Source organism: Haliotis rufescens, unplaced genomic scaffold, assembly GCF_023055435.1.
Source record: "Haliotis rufescens isolate VD_foot unplaced genomic scaffold, xgHalRufe1.0.p SCAF_3, whole genome shotgun sequence".
NCBI classification, from domain to species: domain Eukaryota; kingdom Metazoa; phylum Mollusca; class Gastropoda; order Lepetellida; family Haliotidae; genus Haliotis; species Haliotis rufescens.
Genome location: NW_025964001.1, coordinates 60,643,934 through 60,663,118, shown reverse-complemented (window position 1 = coordinate 60,663,118; position 19,185 = coordinate 60,643,934). Strand labels below are relative to the sequence as shown.

At 40.4% G+C, this 19,185-nt stretch overlaps 1 protein-coding gene across 1 annotated transcript; it reads left to right on the top strand.

Annotated features, from left to right (window-relative positions):
• The first annotated feature begins 9,315 nt into the window (after window positions 1–9,315).
• Window positions 9,316–18,057, top strand: LOC124132321 (low-density lipoprotein receptor-related protein 4-like). The gene is made up of 6 exons (XM_048403648.1): window positions 9,316–9,465; window positions 12,059–12,301; window positions 13,252–13,414; window positions 15,721–15,848; window positions 16,455–16,617; window positions 17,827–18,057. The coding sequence occupies exons 1-6, from the start codon at window positions 9,399–9,401 to the stop codon at window positions 17,927–17,929; spliced, it is 867 nt and encodes a 288-aa protein (XP_048259605.1). The 5' UTR covers window positions 9,316–9,398; the 3' UTR covers window positions 17,930–18,057.
• Window positions 18,058–19,185: the final 1,128 nt, after the last annotated feature.

Here is a 19,185-nt window from a genome sequence, read left to right as displayed (position 1 = left end):
TTGATTACTTGACCTTGGCGGTTTGATCAAGCTGATCTGCAGTTGTCAAGACCATTGTCATTCGATTGCTTGATCTTCGCGGTGTGATCAAGCTGATCTGCAGTTTTCAAGACCATTGTCATTTGATTACTTGACCTTGGCGGTGTGATCAAGCTGATCTGCAGTTGTCAAGACCATTGTCATTTGATTACTTGACCTTGGCGGTTTGATCAAGCTGACCTGCAGTTTTCAAGACCATTGTCATTTGATTACTTGACCTTGGCGGTGTGATCAAGCTGATCTGCAGTTGTCAAGACCATTGTCATTTGATAACTTGACCTTGGTCGTGTGATCAAGCTGATCTGCAGTTTTCAAGACCATTGTCATTTGATAACTTGACCTTGGCGGTTTGATCAAGTTGATCTGCAGTTGTCAAGACCTTCATGCAGTAATGAAATCTATTTTCCATTGAGATAAGTCCAAACCCGACAATTCAACGTGACTTGCCCACACACAACGTGGGCGTCTTCCTTACGAGATTGTCGGCTGTGTTTGAATACAAGACGTATTGATGTTTGATTGATTAAATTGTCATCAATCAAATTGATACATACACATTAAACATTAATGCTAACTTTCCTTCATCGTTGCCTTCTGATGAGGGGGCAGTCAACGTTAGTATTCTATACTGAACCGCAAAAGAAACGTCACCATGGATAGATATATGAGAAACCTTATTTGTCCAAACACTGTAAACATACTTTGTGACATATTTAAAAGATGAACTTGGCAAAACTGATCATCAAGTTTAAAAATTAAGGTGTCAAATGTTCTTAAAGTGAAACACAACACTAGTCTCTGAGAAAATGGCATCACAAGTCAGTATATCGTGTGTCCGCCATGTGCATTGATGACTGCCGTGCAACGTCGATACGTGGAATGGATGAGGCGGTTGATGAAGGCCATAGGCACTTGAGCCCACACTCTGAGGAACGCCTGACGCAGTTCAGCTGCAGTTGTCGGCCTTGGTCGGACGTCATTCGGCCGTCTTTGAATCTCGTCCCACAGTTGCTCAGTGGGATTTAAATCGGGAATGAGGGCATGCCACTGCATGGTTCTGATGCCATTATGCTGGTTGCGGTGACGTGCCAAATGAGGTATGGCGTGTGGTCTCAAAACTTGATCAATGTACCGAGCTGCTGTGACACCATTGCCTCTCCCTGGACCGATGTTCTGGAAGACCACAGGGCCAACCCTCTGTGCAAGACCAATTCCACCCCACACCATGATGCTCGGACCACCCCACGAGTCCCTCTCAACAACAAAAGCATCCGAATAAAGTTCCACACGGCGTCGCCAGACTCTCCCTCTGCCATGTGCTGTTGAGATACAGTAACGGCTCTCGTCTGAGAAGAGTACTCTTCTCCACTACTGGTGGCGCCAATGCTGGTGCTGTGTTGACCACTGAAGATGGTCCCGGATGGAATACGTCCTCGGCGTGGCCTGTGACAGTGGAGGTGTCTGTTCGTCAATCGTCGACGAATGGTGTCCGCGCTAATGTGTCGCTGGTGTGTCCCCATGGTCTGTCGATCAGTTTCCGTAGCAGTAACAAAGCGATCTTTAAGATGCTGTCGCACAATCTGACGATCCTGACTTCGGGTGGGGACCCTTTGTCTTCCACTACCTGGTCGGTCATCTGAAGTGTTAGTGGTCTGGTACCGTTGCTGGAGCCTGTATATGGTCATTACGTGGACTTGAAATGCATTGGCTACTTGCCGGGCGGTTTGTCCAGCTTGCAATCGTCAAAGGGCTTGGTGTCGCTGATTTCTTGTCAATCTTGGCATGTGGTAGCAATTAAATAACAAATGAATGTTATCCGATCTGGGTGGATTTTTATAGGGCAAGAAATGGGGGAACGCATGTGCATTTCAATTTGCACGGAACTCACCTGCATCGGGTTACCACGGCCGTTGCCATGATGCGTTTGGGCGATCGGTTTTATTGTCATCTACTTTGTTTTTTTATCATCAAATTAATTTTTCCGGACAAGGTAATGTTAAATTTTAGAAACTTACCCAAAAATTACCCAGATATTTAAAGGACAACTTTTCATGCAATGTTACTTGGGGTGACGTTTCTTTTGCGGTTCAGTATATATTCGACCCGTGAAGATCCGGGTTAGAATTTGTCTTGAGCAACCCATGCTTGCCGTAAGAGTCGACTAACGGGATCGGGTGGTCAGACTCTTTGACTTGGTTGATATATGTCATTGTATCCCAATTGCGTAGATGGATGGTCATGATGTCAATCACTGGACTGTCTGGTCCAGTCTCGATTATATACAGACCGTATGGCTCGAATGTTGCTGAGTGTGTCGTTAAACAAAGAAAAAAACCCCAAAAAAACAACGTTATTGTTCAGGTTACACTTGGATGAGGAAGACACATGATATTGTTCAGACTCAAATGAGATGTCAGACGCAGTGTCTGTCGGCCACGCTACACACTCCTATATCTCGCTTCAGCCCCCCGGACCCGCATGGTTGTGTTGGACAGAGGGTCGAAGAATGTCTTCCGTGTAGACGTTGGCCTGAATCTGTCTGATCACCACGTTGAAACCTTCAACATACCCTCCCTTGGCAGCATCGCTGATATGGACTACGACTTCGTGGACGATCGGATTTATATCCTCACTTGAACGTGTTCATGTCAATCTTTGTCAGTGGTACTGACAAAAGAGGCTTACTATTTGGAGCCGGATCCCGTAAGTGTTTCCGTAGTATGTACCAATATGATTCCCCGAAACTCAGTATGGTTCTACGCCGCTCTTAGCAATATTCCAGCAATATCACGGCGGGGGACACCAGAAATGGGCTTCATACATTGTACCCATGTCGGGAATCGGCGTGACGAACGAACGCTTTAACCACTAAGTTACCCGACCGCCCCTAGAAGGTAATGTAGATTAATGAAAGCATGTATATTTGCCCCCCCCCCCCCCCCCCCCCCCCCCCACACACACACACACACACACACGCGAAAAAGAAAATTAAGAAATTAAGAAAAATAAAAATATTGAAAAATAACATCTGCATCAAATCCTGTGAAAATAAGTAAACTGCCCTGTAATAATTTACATGTGCAAAGGGAGTTCGACAAAATCAAATTATGTATCCCAAGTCCATTTTGTCGTTTATTTGTTTTGATTATATGACAATAATACTCTTCCTGTATCAACACATGCCAATCAATACATATTCTGCTAGATTCTTGTTATGTTACTGAATTCCCGCAGTATGTTCTTAATAACAAGACGTGTATGGTCTTGGCCAGACGTCTCACTGGTAACTGTTCCAAATCATCTTCAACTGTTTACAAATTACTTTAACAATGACCATTACCTTTTTCAGTCATTCAAATTTCAACCATATGACATATATTCTTAACGTGCTCGAGATGAGGTGAGGTGAGGTGAAATGGGGTTAAACGTCGCGTCCAAGATTATTGCACTTATATAGCGACGTACATGTACGTGTGTGTGTTGCTGCTTGTACTAGTCCGGACTGATGCCGATTTATAGTGCTAGCTCACTGAGATACCATGCCGCAGTTTAACATGAATACCCCACTCAGACACAGTATACTGACTCCGAGCCGACCAGTCCTTGTTTTAGCCCTTTAATGCCGAGCGCCAGACAGGGTTACAACAAGTACCATCTTTTAACGTCTTTTGGTATGACGCGGCCGGGGAACGAACCCCGGACCTAGTCTAGTAGTGAATTATGTATATGGAAATGTTACATGAGAAATTGGACAAATCATACAATGTTTTATATAGTGCTAATTCTTTTTATCAATTGTTTATTATATATTTCGAAGTAAACGAATCCTGGATGTACGGATGTATATTGCTTAAACAAACCAGATGGGGATTATCCCTAGGCCACCTGCTGGACAAGTAGGCAGTTACCGTTTATGGTACCCAAACAAGATGTTAGTCATAAAAAGCTCGTTACAGACATTTAATTGTCATTTTAAATATTCACAATGTCAAGATCACAGCAATGTGTGCAATGTTATTTGTGTAGGATTTACAGAAATAGTAACACTGTTAGATTGGCCGCTTCCTGACGTGTCTGTAAAGCTACCAAACATCACAAGTCAGCCAACATATCAGCCAATGAAAATAATTGTCGTGCATCGCTTTAGGCCACACAAGCATAAATTTTGATTTGGAATCCGATGACGGAGAGTGTGATTGCAGTACTTTCAATTTCAAAACTTTCTACGAATGTTATGCCATTTATTCTCTCGGTAATTAACTTAATACATCTGGGACAATTGATATTCGCAACAAAATCGTAATCATTTGTTTCACTTTACTTGTTCTTTAAAGATGTTTTTTTTCTTTGTGAATTGATCATCCACAGCCCAGACACTGGCCGTAGAGTCAAACGAGAAGATCATTTTTGTTGGCACCTTCGCACAAGGTGGGCGTAACAAGATCCTTTCTATGGGAATAGACGGCAGTGGGAAGACAGTTTTAACCGAGCGGACAAGGGATCCGTTTCGCATGGCTGTCGACTTTCGAAACACTAATATCGCCTTCACGCGACGCCGTGTTTCAAATCACGTCTCTGATTCAAAGGGAATAAAATAGCCATAGAAAACCTCATTCCAACTCTCATAGTTGCAGTTTCCAATAGTAATATATCCTGGAAATATTAAACAACTCACTTTGGGCCGAATCAAAAGTAAGATGCGCATGTTACATGCCACATTCTTGTTTAAACATTTATGGATTGAATAAACGATTATTAATATTAAGAAACGTTCCAAACCACTGTAGCTCACCATGACATGACATGCTCACAGAGATATCCTCCTGCCATCAGTGAAATAAAAAATGTCCGATGCAATTCCCTATTTTGACCTTACCATTGGTAGACGGGTTTTCTCAGGCAAACAATTGCATTGCCTTTACCTGTGTTTATGACTAGTTTTTGAAGTTTTTAATCAGATTCGGCGAAGCAGGTATTCTTAATTCTACCATGAAATTGAAGAATGCTAGATTCTGATTGGTTAAAAAGAGGTTTCCTTTTTGCTACGGAAACCCCTTTTAAATACAGTAAGCCTTTTCACACCAAAAACGTGCGCATGAATACATAGATAGCCTACATATCTATTTATACAATGGCTGCCGATTGATCACCACAAGGAACTGTAAAACGTATCGATATTTCCTCTATTACACGCTTGGTCTCTCGCGAAATTAATAAACGGCCTAGCGTCTAATAGAGGAAATACGGTAGTTTGATATTGGATGTTTTTAGCGACGCTATATTGTTCTAGGCCGTAATCCTGACTGCTTCTGTGATGAGATAACAAGACTCTACGAAGGCATATCTTTTGCATACAAATGACATGTTTATGAAACTGTCAGGGACATAATGGAAGCCAAAAGACTCGGAATAGGTAATTTTGATCGTCATTGAAACAACCGACAATGAAAGTAAAATATAACATTATAAAAATGTGTTGGAAGAATTTTCATTTATGACAACATGTTGTGTACAAACCTTTTTGTGTTTGATATCCATTGCCATTTGCGTCAACCACCACCGTAAGGATTTGGCAGGAGGGGATTTGAGAATCGTCCCCTCGAATGGCCACGAAAACAATATCCCGACATCACTGAAGTCACAGCTTGTCAAACTTGATGAAATTCATTTCAGAACACGCACAATTATGAAAATAACACACAAACCACTATTTCCGGGACACAACTGTCTCATTCCTTTTACAAGCATGCTTTGAATCCGTGAAATCTGGAAATTGACAGGTCAAATCATGCAGATACCTCGTGTCAATATAGCTGGCTCTTCTTCAGCCTACAAAGCGGCTGTTTAGTCATACTCAGCGTTTATCTCCTTCATGTCATATGTTATTTGGTCACTATATAAAGGCTTAGTCTTGGAGATGGAAAGCTGCATCCGCGGATCGCACACTGAGTGAACAGTCAGTGGTAGAATTACCTACCCTTACACTAGTGACCTCCTTTTTGACAACGTTGAGACTCTATCATGGCCATATACGCATTCAATTATGTAGGAACAATATTTATTCTTCATCAATGAAATTACGAACATTGGAAACATCACATGGAAGGGTGTAAGACAGATCGATGATGCACTATATAATATTATATTTTTTACTTATATTACCAACTTTATTGTGGAAGGCCTTTACCCAGTCAGACACCCATGATATACTCACTGGGAGGAGTTGTCCCCTTGGCAATCTCCAATGTCAGTCAGCTGATGCTGAAATATACAAACTCACGAACTCCAGTGCAGATATCACTCACTAGGGTAGGAGAGTGAGTGAATGAGTGGTTTTACATCGCTTTTGGCAATATTCCAGCAATATTACGGCGGGGGACACCAGAAATGCGCTTCGCACATTGTAGACATGTGGGGAATCGAACCCGGGCCTTGGGCGATCCGAGCGGTTTAACCACTAGGCTACCCGACCGCCCCAGTAGTTTCTTGGTTTGTTGTTTTTGTTTTTTATGTGTTTGATATTGACCACTGCCATCATATTATTTATTGCCATCGAATATTGTACTACCACTCTATTGTGTAGTACCGTTGTAATTGGTGTGCGGTAATTTGTATTGATGTGTGTGTATGTTTATTGTTTAACATCCTACTCAGCAATATTCCAGCTATATGACGTCGGTCTGAAAAATATTCGAGTCTGGACCAGACAATCCAGTGAGCAGCAATCCACGAAATTGGGTTACAATGACATGCATCAAACAAGTCAGCTAGTCTGACCACCCGATCCCGTTAGTCACCTCTTATGACAAGCATAGTCGCCTTTTACAGCAAGCATGGATCTTCAGTAGTAAAACGAATGAATTTCAAGGTGCTGTTGATGTTCATGATGTAAACTCTAAATTCTTATTGATATGGTTAAAACATGTAGTTACAAATATTGCTCAAAATGTTCATGATTTATTGCTACTGCTGCTAAGTTACCATTTGGTGCCATACAACAGCTTACCAACACGTGAACCATAGCAACAATGTAATATCAGCAGGGGATAGTATCAGCAGGCTAAAACTGTTTATCATCAACAAATATCATCTACGTAGATGGTCGGTCTGTAAATCATCGAGTCTGGACAAGACAATCCAGTGATGGACATCATGAGCTTCGATCCGTGCAATTTGGATCGATGACATGCATCAACCGAGCCTGACCACCCTATCCCGTTAGTCACCTCTTACGGCAAGCATGGGTTGCTGAAGACCTATTCTACCCCGGATCAGGGGCTGATCCTGATGTGTTTTATGTATTCTTAGGTACACTGTTATACATGTACATGTATTTTAATACGAACGCCGAAGCATGAGCTTTCTAATGAAAAATGAAATATAAAAATAATACCTCTAATGATTTGAAAAAGAATTCTGTAGGTTTATCATCATATATCGTGACAGAACATACGCTTCACACTACACCCGGTCGGTTGCGCAAGACGTTTTTGTGAAATAGGTTACCAACCTTTTCCAACCTTTACAAAACACTGTTCACAAATATCGTGTCATGAACTGGTGGCTTGTTAGGATATAATGGAGGCTGAAGTGAAGTCAACGCCCGACAGTAATCAGCAGAGGAAAGTATCATTAGGCTAAAACTGTTTTCCATAGAAATGTGACGTGATGTTGTTTATTCCGTAATGAGGCCACCGGCCCATTATACAAGTATACACACACTCACAGATGCTAAAATGTTTGCCTTATGATGTACAATAGTGGACAGTAATACTACTTAGGATAATCAATGACAACGTTAAAATAACTATTGCGTTTCTTAAGTGCTGATAAAATGTTCCCTAGACTGTTAAGTACAGGCGGATTCGAGCTTGAGAACAGCATCTTAAGTTTTTGCTGGTTTTGATGGTCACAATAATACTTTGGTAAAATGCTGTCTCTTAAACCTGCATAGAATGGACATTGGAGGCAGAAATGGTATTCTGATTCTACTATTAAAACTATGCAAAATGGACAAAATCTTAAATTTCTGTTAATATTGTACTGTCGACCTATTTCTATCATTGAAGTATGACTAGAACATCTAAATTTAGCTAAAGCTTTAAGTTAGGTCATATTGTGAATACAAAAAATATAATCTTCCTAACCATACTCTATTTTAACATGTCTGTAAAATTCTAACTTTGGAGAAGATGTAATATTGTCATTCCATATCTGAACATCAATATCTTTACAGCGTTTTACAAATTGGTCAATAGATAAATCAACATAGCTCACTCCTTGATGGAGCCAAACTTCTACAAAACCATATTTATATCACAAGTTTTTAACATCAAGAAATAGAAATAGAACTTAGGAAATATACAGCGATTACTTATTACAAGTGAATCTTACATAAGATATTTTCTGAAACAAATATCATCTACGTAGATGGTCGGTCTGTAAATAATCGAGTCTGGACAAGACAATCCAGTGATGGACATCATGAGCTTCGATCCGTGCAATTTGGATCGATGACATGCAAAAACCACGCCTGACCACCCTATCCCGTTCGTCGCCTCTCAGGACAAGCATAGTCGCCTTTTACGGAAAGCATGCATGGGTTGCGGAAAACCTATTCTATCCCGGATCTTCACAGGTCTACATGAAATAGAGTTCAGTGTTGTTCTGAATTAGAAAAAGTGCAAAAGTTACACGACAGTAACACATAAATTACAACTGGTGCTTTTTAACTCGCTTCCTTACAAAGTAGACACAATTTTTTGGATTAATTATGGACAACTTTACGGTATAAGGATAAAAATCAAGAAGTTGTTATCCATAAAAGTTTGTCAAATGCCTATCAAACAATTCGCTTTCCTCACACCAGTTGGGTTTAACGCCGCTTTTAACACTATTCCAGTTATATCACGGCGTGTCAGCTTAATGTGGGAGGAAAGCCCGAAGTTATGCAGGTCTCAGACGTTCACCACTTCGGTGAAACCCACGAGCACGGGTATGGTGCTGACAAACCTAGAAACATAATCGGGGCGAACCGGGATTCGAACCCACAATCATAGGTTTCTGGCGTGCCCAGCGAATCGCAGCGCCTTAGACGACTGGGCCACCCGTGCATCCCCCCCCCCCCCCCCCCCCCCCCTTACGATAGTATATAAATCAGTACATAAAGGGGACTCGTTTATAAATCTATACGACCTATAAGCTGTAACCTAATTTTTGCCCTTTAACACCATATGACATGACGCCCATTTTGTGATTAGGTTCAATTTCCATTAAGTCCACGGGCGTGGGAGGCTGGTCCGATATAAATCAGAGCGGGTGAGAGTGGAATTGTGGAGTTGCCACGTCCAGCAAACATAATGACGTCGTGTGTCCTCGTGGTCGTCGCCGTCCTGGTGCTCGGAGGAGTGAAGGGTCAGGGGGAAGGTCTGTACCACAGCACACTATTGCATTTGGTTCTTTCTTTGAACCCGTATTTTAAACAGACACTCTGTAACAAGGAAACATTATTGAACATGGGTGTTATAGCATTACACCATGATGATTTCTGATTGCATTTAGTTGAGTGTTGTTTTTGTACAATAATCATCAAAGTAAACTTTTCTTTCGATCATATCCTAATAATCTCCCATTATGTATTCTTAACAAACTGATAACAGCACATGTATGCATCCGTCTGAAACACATTTTTTAAATATATTTATTTATAACATTTTTATTGTTCTCAGAGTTGTAGAGTAAAACAGTATTCCGTCAAAAACATATTTCGGATTGCATAGAATGACACAATACACTTTTAAAAAAAATTAAAGGTTTGGAAACAAATATTTCAAACCTAAAAGGTTGCAACACACAATCAGACTCAAACACAGCATGTATCAAAAGAGAGCTAAGAATCAAATGCTGAGAATAAAAGTCATCATGTTTTTGTTAAAGTTATTTTCGTCATCCTTTTTTTTTTATAGCAATACATGTCTTGATTGAATCCTTTTTTTAAAGAAGTAGTTTTAAAAGTGTATCTATTTTCGGTTTGATTCCTTTAATTCCACATACATGAATATGCTTTTTTCCCAACAAAAATATATGATTGATTCAAGTATTGGAGTAGTCAGAACAAAAAGAAAAGACATTTTGTGAATGAATTTTATGTGAAAGATAATTATTAAGCCAAAGTTCGAGATCATTCCAAAATTGTTTAGTTTCATCACATTCCCAAATGATATGTCTGATGTCCTCATTGACAGCACTACAAAAGCTACGAGATTTCATTGTTAATATTGTTCCTTCATTGTGTAGAAATCTGTATTGAAAATCTGAAAGTTTTGCATCCTTCTATAAACGGTAAATATATTTTTCCAATTGTACTCAAATTGATTGGCATTTATCACAAATTATAGGATTATATTCATTTGATATCAAATTAATATAAAATATTCTAGCGCCTTTTACAGGATTCATCAAATCACTTGGGCAACTGTTTATATACAAATTCTGTGAAAATATCTTTCTAGTTTTCTTGATTCTTGTTTTACATGAGTCTGATATTTTGAACATTAAATATCTATGAGGAAGGGAAACATCTATAGACTAATACTGTACCTTTTCATTGCATATATCTTTAATTGAGTAAATTCCATTATTAGCCCCTTGCTTTATGTAGAATGTTGCTTGTTTAAAGTTGTGATCAAGCCTCAATGGTTGGGACAAAATTTCTTCTATATTATCAACATTAATGAAAATTGCTTTACAAAATTTGTTCCAAGCTTTCAATACATCTTTCCAGAAGGGGTTTTAACAAAAGATGGCTTGTCAACATTAGCACCCAAGGAGAGTAAATCTTTAATTGGGATACTACTAGGATTACCATATGTTTTTTTTTACAATACAGTCTGAGCGTAGATAGTTTTAGTGCGTCAATAAAGGCCCTTATGTTAATCATGTGTAGTCCACCTTCCTCATATTTTCCAGTCAAAGTAGTCCCTTTGATTTTGTTTTTTTTCATTGCTCCAGATAAAAAAAAATATTTTGTCCAGTGATAAGACAAAGTCCCCAGGAGGGTTTGGTAGTGTCTAAAATATGTGAACTAGTTTTTACAATGCTAAAAACATTATGACAGAAATTGTTCGATCATTCTATTCTATATTCATATATTCATATATTCATATGTTCTATTTCATCATTGCTACCCGTTTTTGAGCCAATTTATATTGCTTTTGTCTTGTCTACATTAATTTTTAAGCCAAACATTTTGTAGAATGTATGAAGTGTTTCTATAGCTGCATATACGCTTTCATCTTCACCATTTAAACAAAATTCAGTATCATCAGCATACTGCTCAAGTTATTAGTATTTGGCATTTACAATAATTCCTTCAATTACATTATTATTTCTAATCATACGTCCAAGGAAAATATATGGCGACAATGGATCTCCATGTCGACAGCCTCTTTCATTTGTAAAAACATTCTGATAGATGTTCCTTTTGTATTATGCTTGATGAAGTATCGAAAGTTAGTATATTATCCACCTTATCATTTCTGGTCCAAATCCGTATTTTTGGAAAACATTTGAAAAGATTGTTTTGATACCGTATCAAATACCTTTTCAAGGTATATCAATGCTCATGATATCAGTCACTGAATTGTCTGGTCCAGTCTCATTTATTTACAGACCGTCGTCATATAGCTGGAACACTGCTTAGTGCAGCGTTAAACAACAAACAATTATGATATCAGTCACTGGATTGTCTGATCCAGACTCGATTATTTACAGGCCGTCGTCATATAGCTTGAACATTGCTTAGTGCAGCGTTAAACAACAAACAAACAATCAAAATAGATACATACAAATTTAACATTGACGCTGACGTTCCTTTATTTGTTAATCTGTTGACCATCCTATGTTATAAATCAGTCGAGTTACACTTGGTGGATGAGGAAATACATACAGTTGTTAAACATCAATGATACGTAAGACGCAGTGTCTGTCGGCCACGCTACACTCCTATATCTCGCTTCAGCCCCTCGGACCCGCATGGTTGTGTTGGACAAAGGGTCGAAGAATGTCTTCCGTGTCGACGTTGGCCTGAATCTGTCTGATCACCACATTGAAACATTCAACATACCCTCCCTTGGCAGCATCTCTGATATGGACTACGACTTCGTGGACGATCGGATTTACGTCCTCAGTTATTTAGGGGACTGCATGTCAATCTTTGTCAATGGTACCGACAGAAGAATGATTCGATACCAAGGCGATCGCCGTATGTGTTTCTGTAGTTTTGTTTCACCACTATGATTAACTGAAACTAGGGATACGTTAAAGACGTCTAGTAGATGTATATGTTTTTGTATGTACTGACAGGTAAGCCAAACCTAATACAAATTAAAATATGTTTGAAATGTTACAAAACCATGCACACCACCCACATCCACCCAATATATATACTAAGTATTAGTGTACATTGGAAAGTTTCTGTAAAATTGCGACTTTTTAATACTGAGCAGGTTACAAATTACAAGCATGCTTATAGCACTCAAACTTTGGCGAATCTCACTTCGGCGACAATACAGAGTACTTCCATTATATTAGTAAAGGTAAATCACGCTCACTACATGCCTGTATAGACGGCACATGTTCAAATGTCCATGTAAAGCTTTGTATTGAATCAATACATTCTTATATATTGTTTGAGGTTTTAGTATGCTTGTATTCACAATCCCAATGTATCATACTGGTAATGCATGGTGGTATGCAATGGCTTCCGGAGATCGTGGCCTCTGGTGGGAAGCTAGTTTGAGCCTTACAGGTCACGATTTTACGGAAGCCGTTAAAGGCCATTTGTTTTTGTTTTGTTTTTTTTCTTGAAATTTCAAGATGCTGAGTTGAAATTTCAAGATGCATACTTAGATGAAATTTCACGATAATAAGTTGAAACTTTGAGATGTTAAGTTGAATTATTATATACGTGTTTATTATCTTGAAATTTTGAGATACTAAGTTGAAATTCCAAGAAACATAAGTTGCAATTCCAAGACATATTGGAATAATATATAAGAGTTGAAATTAAAAAATATATTTACTTGTTATCTTTCAATTTCTACATAGCATCTTGAAATTTCAAGAAAAAAATAAATTAACAACTGGCCCTAAAAGGCTTCCATACAATTTCTAAAGAACATATTCTTATTTATTTAAACTGATAATCCACAGCCGAGAAACTGGCCATTGAGCCGAATGAGAAGGTCATCTTTTTTGGCACCTCCTCATTTGGGCGTCAGAAGATCCTTTCTATGGGAATAGACGGCAGTGGGAAGACAGTTTTAGCCCAGAGGGCAAAAGATCCGATGCGCATGGCTGTCGACTTTCAAAACAGGTGGGTAGATAACGGAAACCTTGTGTAGTGCCGTGTTTCTCTCATCGCTGCAGTTTTCAATAATAATAGGGGCACGGGTGGCCCAGTCGTCTAAGGCGCCGCGATTCGCTGTGCAGAGTTGCGTCCCTTGGGCACGCCAGAAACCTATGATTGTGGGTTCGAATCCCGGTTCGCCCCGATTATGTTCGTGCTCGTGGGTTTCACCGAAGTGATAAACGTCTGAGACCTGCATTACTTCGGGCTATCCTCCCGCATTAAGCTGACACGCTGCGATATAACTGGAATACTGTTAAAAGCGGCGTTAAACCCAACTCACTCACTCACTCATTCAACAATAATAGATACCAATGCTGGTTATGAAATGGCTAGTTGTAGTTCCTAGAAATAGCAAACAATTCTCTATAATTTATCCACTATTGTTTAAACATATCCGAATTGAATAAAAAAGTGCATGCTTAATATTATAATGACAAGTTCAAACGTCAACAGTTTGAAATGGCAACAAAGACAGCCCCATAACGTTAACATTGAAATATCATCCTTCATTAATATCGAGGACGTATTGACAAATATGAAACATATAACTGGACTAAAATTTGTCTCAATATGTACCATAGAATTTGACATAGATTATTGTATTACTTTGATGCAATATAAAACAGTTAAATTTAATGAACTCTTTACTTATAAGAAAGAGAAGTTATGGATGTCAACATATTATGAGGAACACAACGTTGCGGAGTATATGCGTGTAACTCCTTCATCAGACGAATGTTCCTCATAATAAAGAAGTTGACATCAATTAATTCTCTTCCTCGTGTGTATCACTTCTAAATGCTTTTCAAAGTCTTTACTTATAGACGTAAAATTCTGAATGTGTATTGTTTATCTTCACTGTTTTGTATCCAAAAGCTAAACGTAAATAAATTTTAAATTCCCATACCTTTTACGAGAATAAAAAGAGTTATACATCCATCAACACCTTGTTGATGCCCACTAAAATCGAAAAAATAAAATTCACACAAATTTATGGAAACTGAATTGGACGTAAATACGACCGAAACTTTAATCTAGTTTAGAGAGAATATGTCAGGATATGCAAAACAAGGCAGACAGATAAAAATTGTTATGAAATTTCATTTGATTTGATAGAATAGAGAGAATATTGATTCATGAAAAAAACACTTAAACCTTTGCCTATTGAAATGACACACACATACAATATACATCGCCGAAAGAAAATAGTAAGAACTGCTACCCACGAGTGATATAGTGAGTGTGTTATACATTTGGCCTCCAAGAAACCCATTGACCATACACATGTCGCGTGTCCGTTTGGCTGTTTTAATGTACTTTTGACTCCATAATGTTGAAGTCATATATTGGACAACGCTTCGACGGCAGACTGTAATAAACATGACTCACTTGATTTTAAGAAGTATCCTAAATAACCATGGCTTGAGGACTGCCTCCGTGGTCTTGTGGTAGAGCGGGGTTCGATCCCCGGCCGTGTCATACCAAAAGACGTTAAAAGATGGTACTAATTGTTACCCTGTATTTCGCTCGGCATTAAGGGGCTAAAACAAGGACTGGTCGGCTCGGAGACAGTATAGCATGGTATCTCAGTGTGCTAGCACTATAAATCGGCATCAGTCCGGACTAGTACAAGCAGCCAAAAACACGTGTGTGCACAACCTTAAACTTATTAACCCCCCCCCCCCCCCCCCCCCCCCCCCCCAACACACACACACCTAACCATGGCTTGATCCTGGCTGTTATATGCAAAACAGCGGCCACCAACAAGCCAGGTCCAACCAGGTGGTATCTTGGTTTCTTTCAAGACCCGAGTGTTTGGTGTTTTCATGAATATGGAGTTGAAGTGTGAGTGCCACAGTGGAAGCAGTCATGTAGGTAATGTCCTTCTACACTCACTGTCAGCCAGGGTGAGAGCTTCTGGGAAAAGAACAGGGTAAAACTCGGTGTTGTGAGCCGACGTCAACTGTAGGTACAAGATGTCGCCTCCAGTTGCACAGCGGTGGGTGTCCCCTGCGTATAACATAACATGGTGAATATTTGTTGTAATGACGACATGCCCTTTCGACCTTTGTTGATGTTTTGAATTACGCAAAACAAGGAGATAGATATGTCTCCCTAAACTGGTCAGTTTGTGTGCATATATATGAAGAATTGAAAGATTTCAGCATGTTATCTCACTCAGATTGTGTTTCAGGTCGACTCATGACAGTTACTTTGTATCTGCCAGTGGTTATAACACGCTAACACAATGTTGTCTATGTTTCCCCCAGATACCTGTACTGGATGGAGTTCTGTTGGTGCTCCTGGATGTATAGAATGCGCTATGATGGGAGTGGGATACAAAGACTTCCACACAAGATACACCAGAAGATAAGCCCCCACTCCATTGACTTCTCCAGTAATGCTTTACAACCATCTCAACACTAACTTACTATCATGATTCTTTCATGTGCCACAATGACCATAACTTTCCAGAAACCTTCCGAATACCTTCCCACTTGGGATCCGGCCCGGATACCTTACGGAAACCTTCCAAAAAAATGTCAAAATTTGGGGGGTGCATTTTGTTCAATTAAGTGTGAAACTTATAAAAAATGTGTCTGAAAATTACCAAGAAAATTGAAGGGTGCTGAAGGTATCTGGAAGGTTTCCGGAAGGTATCCGGGCCGGATCCAAAGTGGGAAGGTATCCGGAAGGTTTCCGGAGAACGGAAACCTACACTTTTTGTGGGTGTTTCCTGTTTCTGAAGTACCCGGCCCAGTGGATAAATTAATATTGTCACGCTGTGAGACCGGGTTCGACTCTCTGGGTAAAATCTGACACGTTCAGGCTATTGCTACTATTAGTTTTACTCACTAACAAACATACTTCCCGAGAAGAAGATCCGAGAATAGGTCTTCAGCAACCCATGCTTGCCGTACATGGTGACTATGGTGACCATTGATTCACTGATTGTATGTATGGCTTACTGTCTACTATATAAGACCTAACGTTCTGCTTGAAGCCCTCACCCTGTACAGTGACGGCCCCCGGGGTTTGTACAAGATGTCCCTCGACACAGGGGAGTCGCAGGTGATCCTCCCCGGGCGAATGGGCCACTCAGTGACTGACACTGTCTACGACCCGCGAACTGGCAGAATCTTCCTGACCAACGACAGATATTTTGAGTAAGTTGAATGCATCATATCATTATAAGAGGCGTTTTCATTGTTGTTTAATACGATGTCAGGGTGGTAGAGTAAGTTCATTGCATCACAATCTCATTAAAATCAGACCTTAGTTCTCGCTACCGCTAAACAAAGATCTAAGACATCCCATTACGGGTCACGTCAGACCGACCTTGCGCGAACTTTGACCGACCAATGGAATGACCAATCAGAAGGCAGGTTTCTCGTGCTTTGCGGCACTAATTTCAAATTGGCGACTTCGCTTCGAAACATATTTTGACAAATTCCGATTAAAAATTTGAAACCTGAACAAAAAACATTCTGGAATGGCTAATCGATGGTCTAGATTGTAAGGATCCAGTCGTTAAACCCTTAACTATCGTTCGGAATACCCCATGTTAAAGATTTCGGGATTGCATGATTAGAAATCACATTCCGACTGTCACTTTCATAATCTGGTAAGCGACGCACTGATTTGTCGGATGAAAGGTCGGTCTGACGTGACCTCTAATGGGATGTCTTCAGATCTTTGTTCAGCGGTGGCGAGAACTAAGATCTGATTTTAATGAGATTGATTGCATCATAATATCGTAGTGGTTTTCAATCCTTATAACAAGTGACCGCCGAGTGGAAGGTCGGGGATTCAATCTCCGGCCACAGCTTACCAAAACACGTTAAAAAAACTTTTTGGTACCCTGCTCGACATAAAGGGGACAAATCAAGGACTTGTCGGCCCGGAGTGCATGCACGTTGCTATATAAGTGCAAATCTTGATCGCGACGTTGAAGCCCCTTTTTATAAAAGGTCTTCAGCAACCCATGCTTGCCCTAAAACGCGACTATGCTTGTCTGATGGGATCGGGTGGTCAGGCTCGCCGACTTGGTTTGATGCAGGTCATCGTATCCCAATTGCGTGGATCGATGCTCATGATGTCCATTACTGGATTGTCTGGTCCAGACTCGATTATTTACAGACTGCCGTCACATATCTGGAATATTGCTGGGTGCGGCGTTAAACAACAAACATAAAGCCTATTTCACCTCACCTTATAACAAGGGATGTGCTAATAAAATGTAACAAAAATGCATATGAAACCTACTCAAATATTCTTATATCAATTTCTGAAACATTGTTAAATTCATGAGTACATGGAATCTTACAAATTGTGCCTATCTTTGTTCTCTACATGACCAATGTTCTGTGCTGCAGTACGGTCAGCGCCTACACCTCCAACGGAACACGCCTCGGCAAACTCGACTGGATGCCACTGACACGTGACCAGAAAAAGATTGTCCGCATCAACCCTCTGTGAGATGTAGGGCTGATAAACACACGCTCACGTTCAGTCGGGGCAGTGCTCAGAGCTGCACGATGGACCAACACTTTGTGAAGAACACAGACTGTGTTTGTAAAGTACTGGAATAAAATACGTCATACGTGTGTTGTGTTGTGTATTATATTCCGTTTGTCACCAACTACGAATGCAGAACGAGTGCAGTACGAGTTTGCACCTTGAGAAAGTCCCATGTCAAATATTCTTTCTGTCTGCATTAACCCGCCGTGATAATGCTGGAATATTGCTGAAAGCGGCGTAAAACCATTATCACTCATTAATACCTTATCTAGCGGTTAATGGAATTAAGGGACCGACCATTTGATATTCTTCTATTTAAATCTATGAGCCTTATTATTTTAAAGACAAACACCTTGTTACAATGTTTTTTTGTGGTAGGCAATTATACTCCTAAAAAAAGAAACGCAAAGCCAGATGTGTGTGAGGTAGGACAATACATTTATACGAGGAACCGTACAAGGTATTGAGCCAAAATGTTGTGGAGAGAACACTTGGTGATTGTAGTCATCTCCGTTATCGGTACATAGGAAAAGTCCAAAGCGAAGGTCAGCTACGACCAATAACGCGTATGTCCCCCGTTGGAATCGACAGCGGCCTGACATCTCCTGCGCATGGAAGAGACGAGTATGCGAATCAAATCCTGGGAATGGTAGCCGACTCAGCCTGCAACGTAAAAAACAACTGCTGCAACGTCTGAGGTTGTAGTTGACGTCGGCGTAGCCATCTATCCTTTTCATCCCACAGGTGCTCAATCGGGTTCAAATCCGGGGATCTGGAGGGCCAGGGGAGAACATCAACGGTGTTGTTGTGTAGACAGGCTCTTGTGATCCGTGCTGTATGCGGTCGAGCGTTGTCCTGCTGGAATACACCGTTGCCGTTGGCTGCAATTGGGTGGACGGGTGGTAGGAGAATTTCGTTGATGTATCGTTGAGCTGTAAGATTGCCTTGGACATGGACCTAAACGCGACCCCCACCAAACCTGTCCACTTCCTGTTTTCGGCGTAACGTTCTCCCGACGTGTGTAGACCCGTGCCCTTCCATCTCCTCGACGGAGGAGAAATCTTGATTGATCGCTAAACCAGACATCTCTCCATGGCAGCTGAGGCAGTACCCTGTGTTGACAACATCAATGCAGTCGTTGTTGACGATGTTGTCGACTCAATGTGACGCGTCGAACTTGACGTCTTGCTCGTAGACCTTCTGCCCTTAAACGG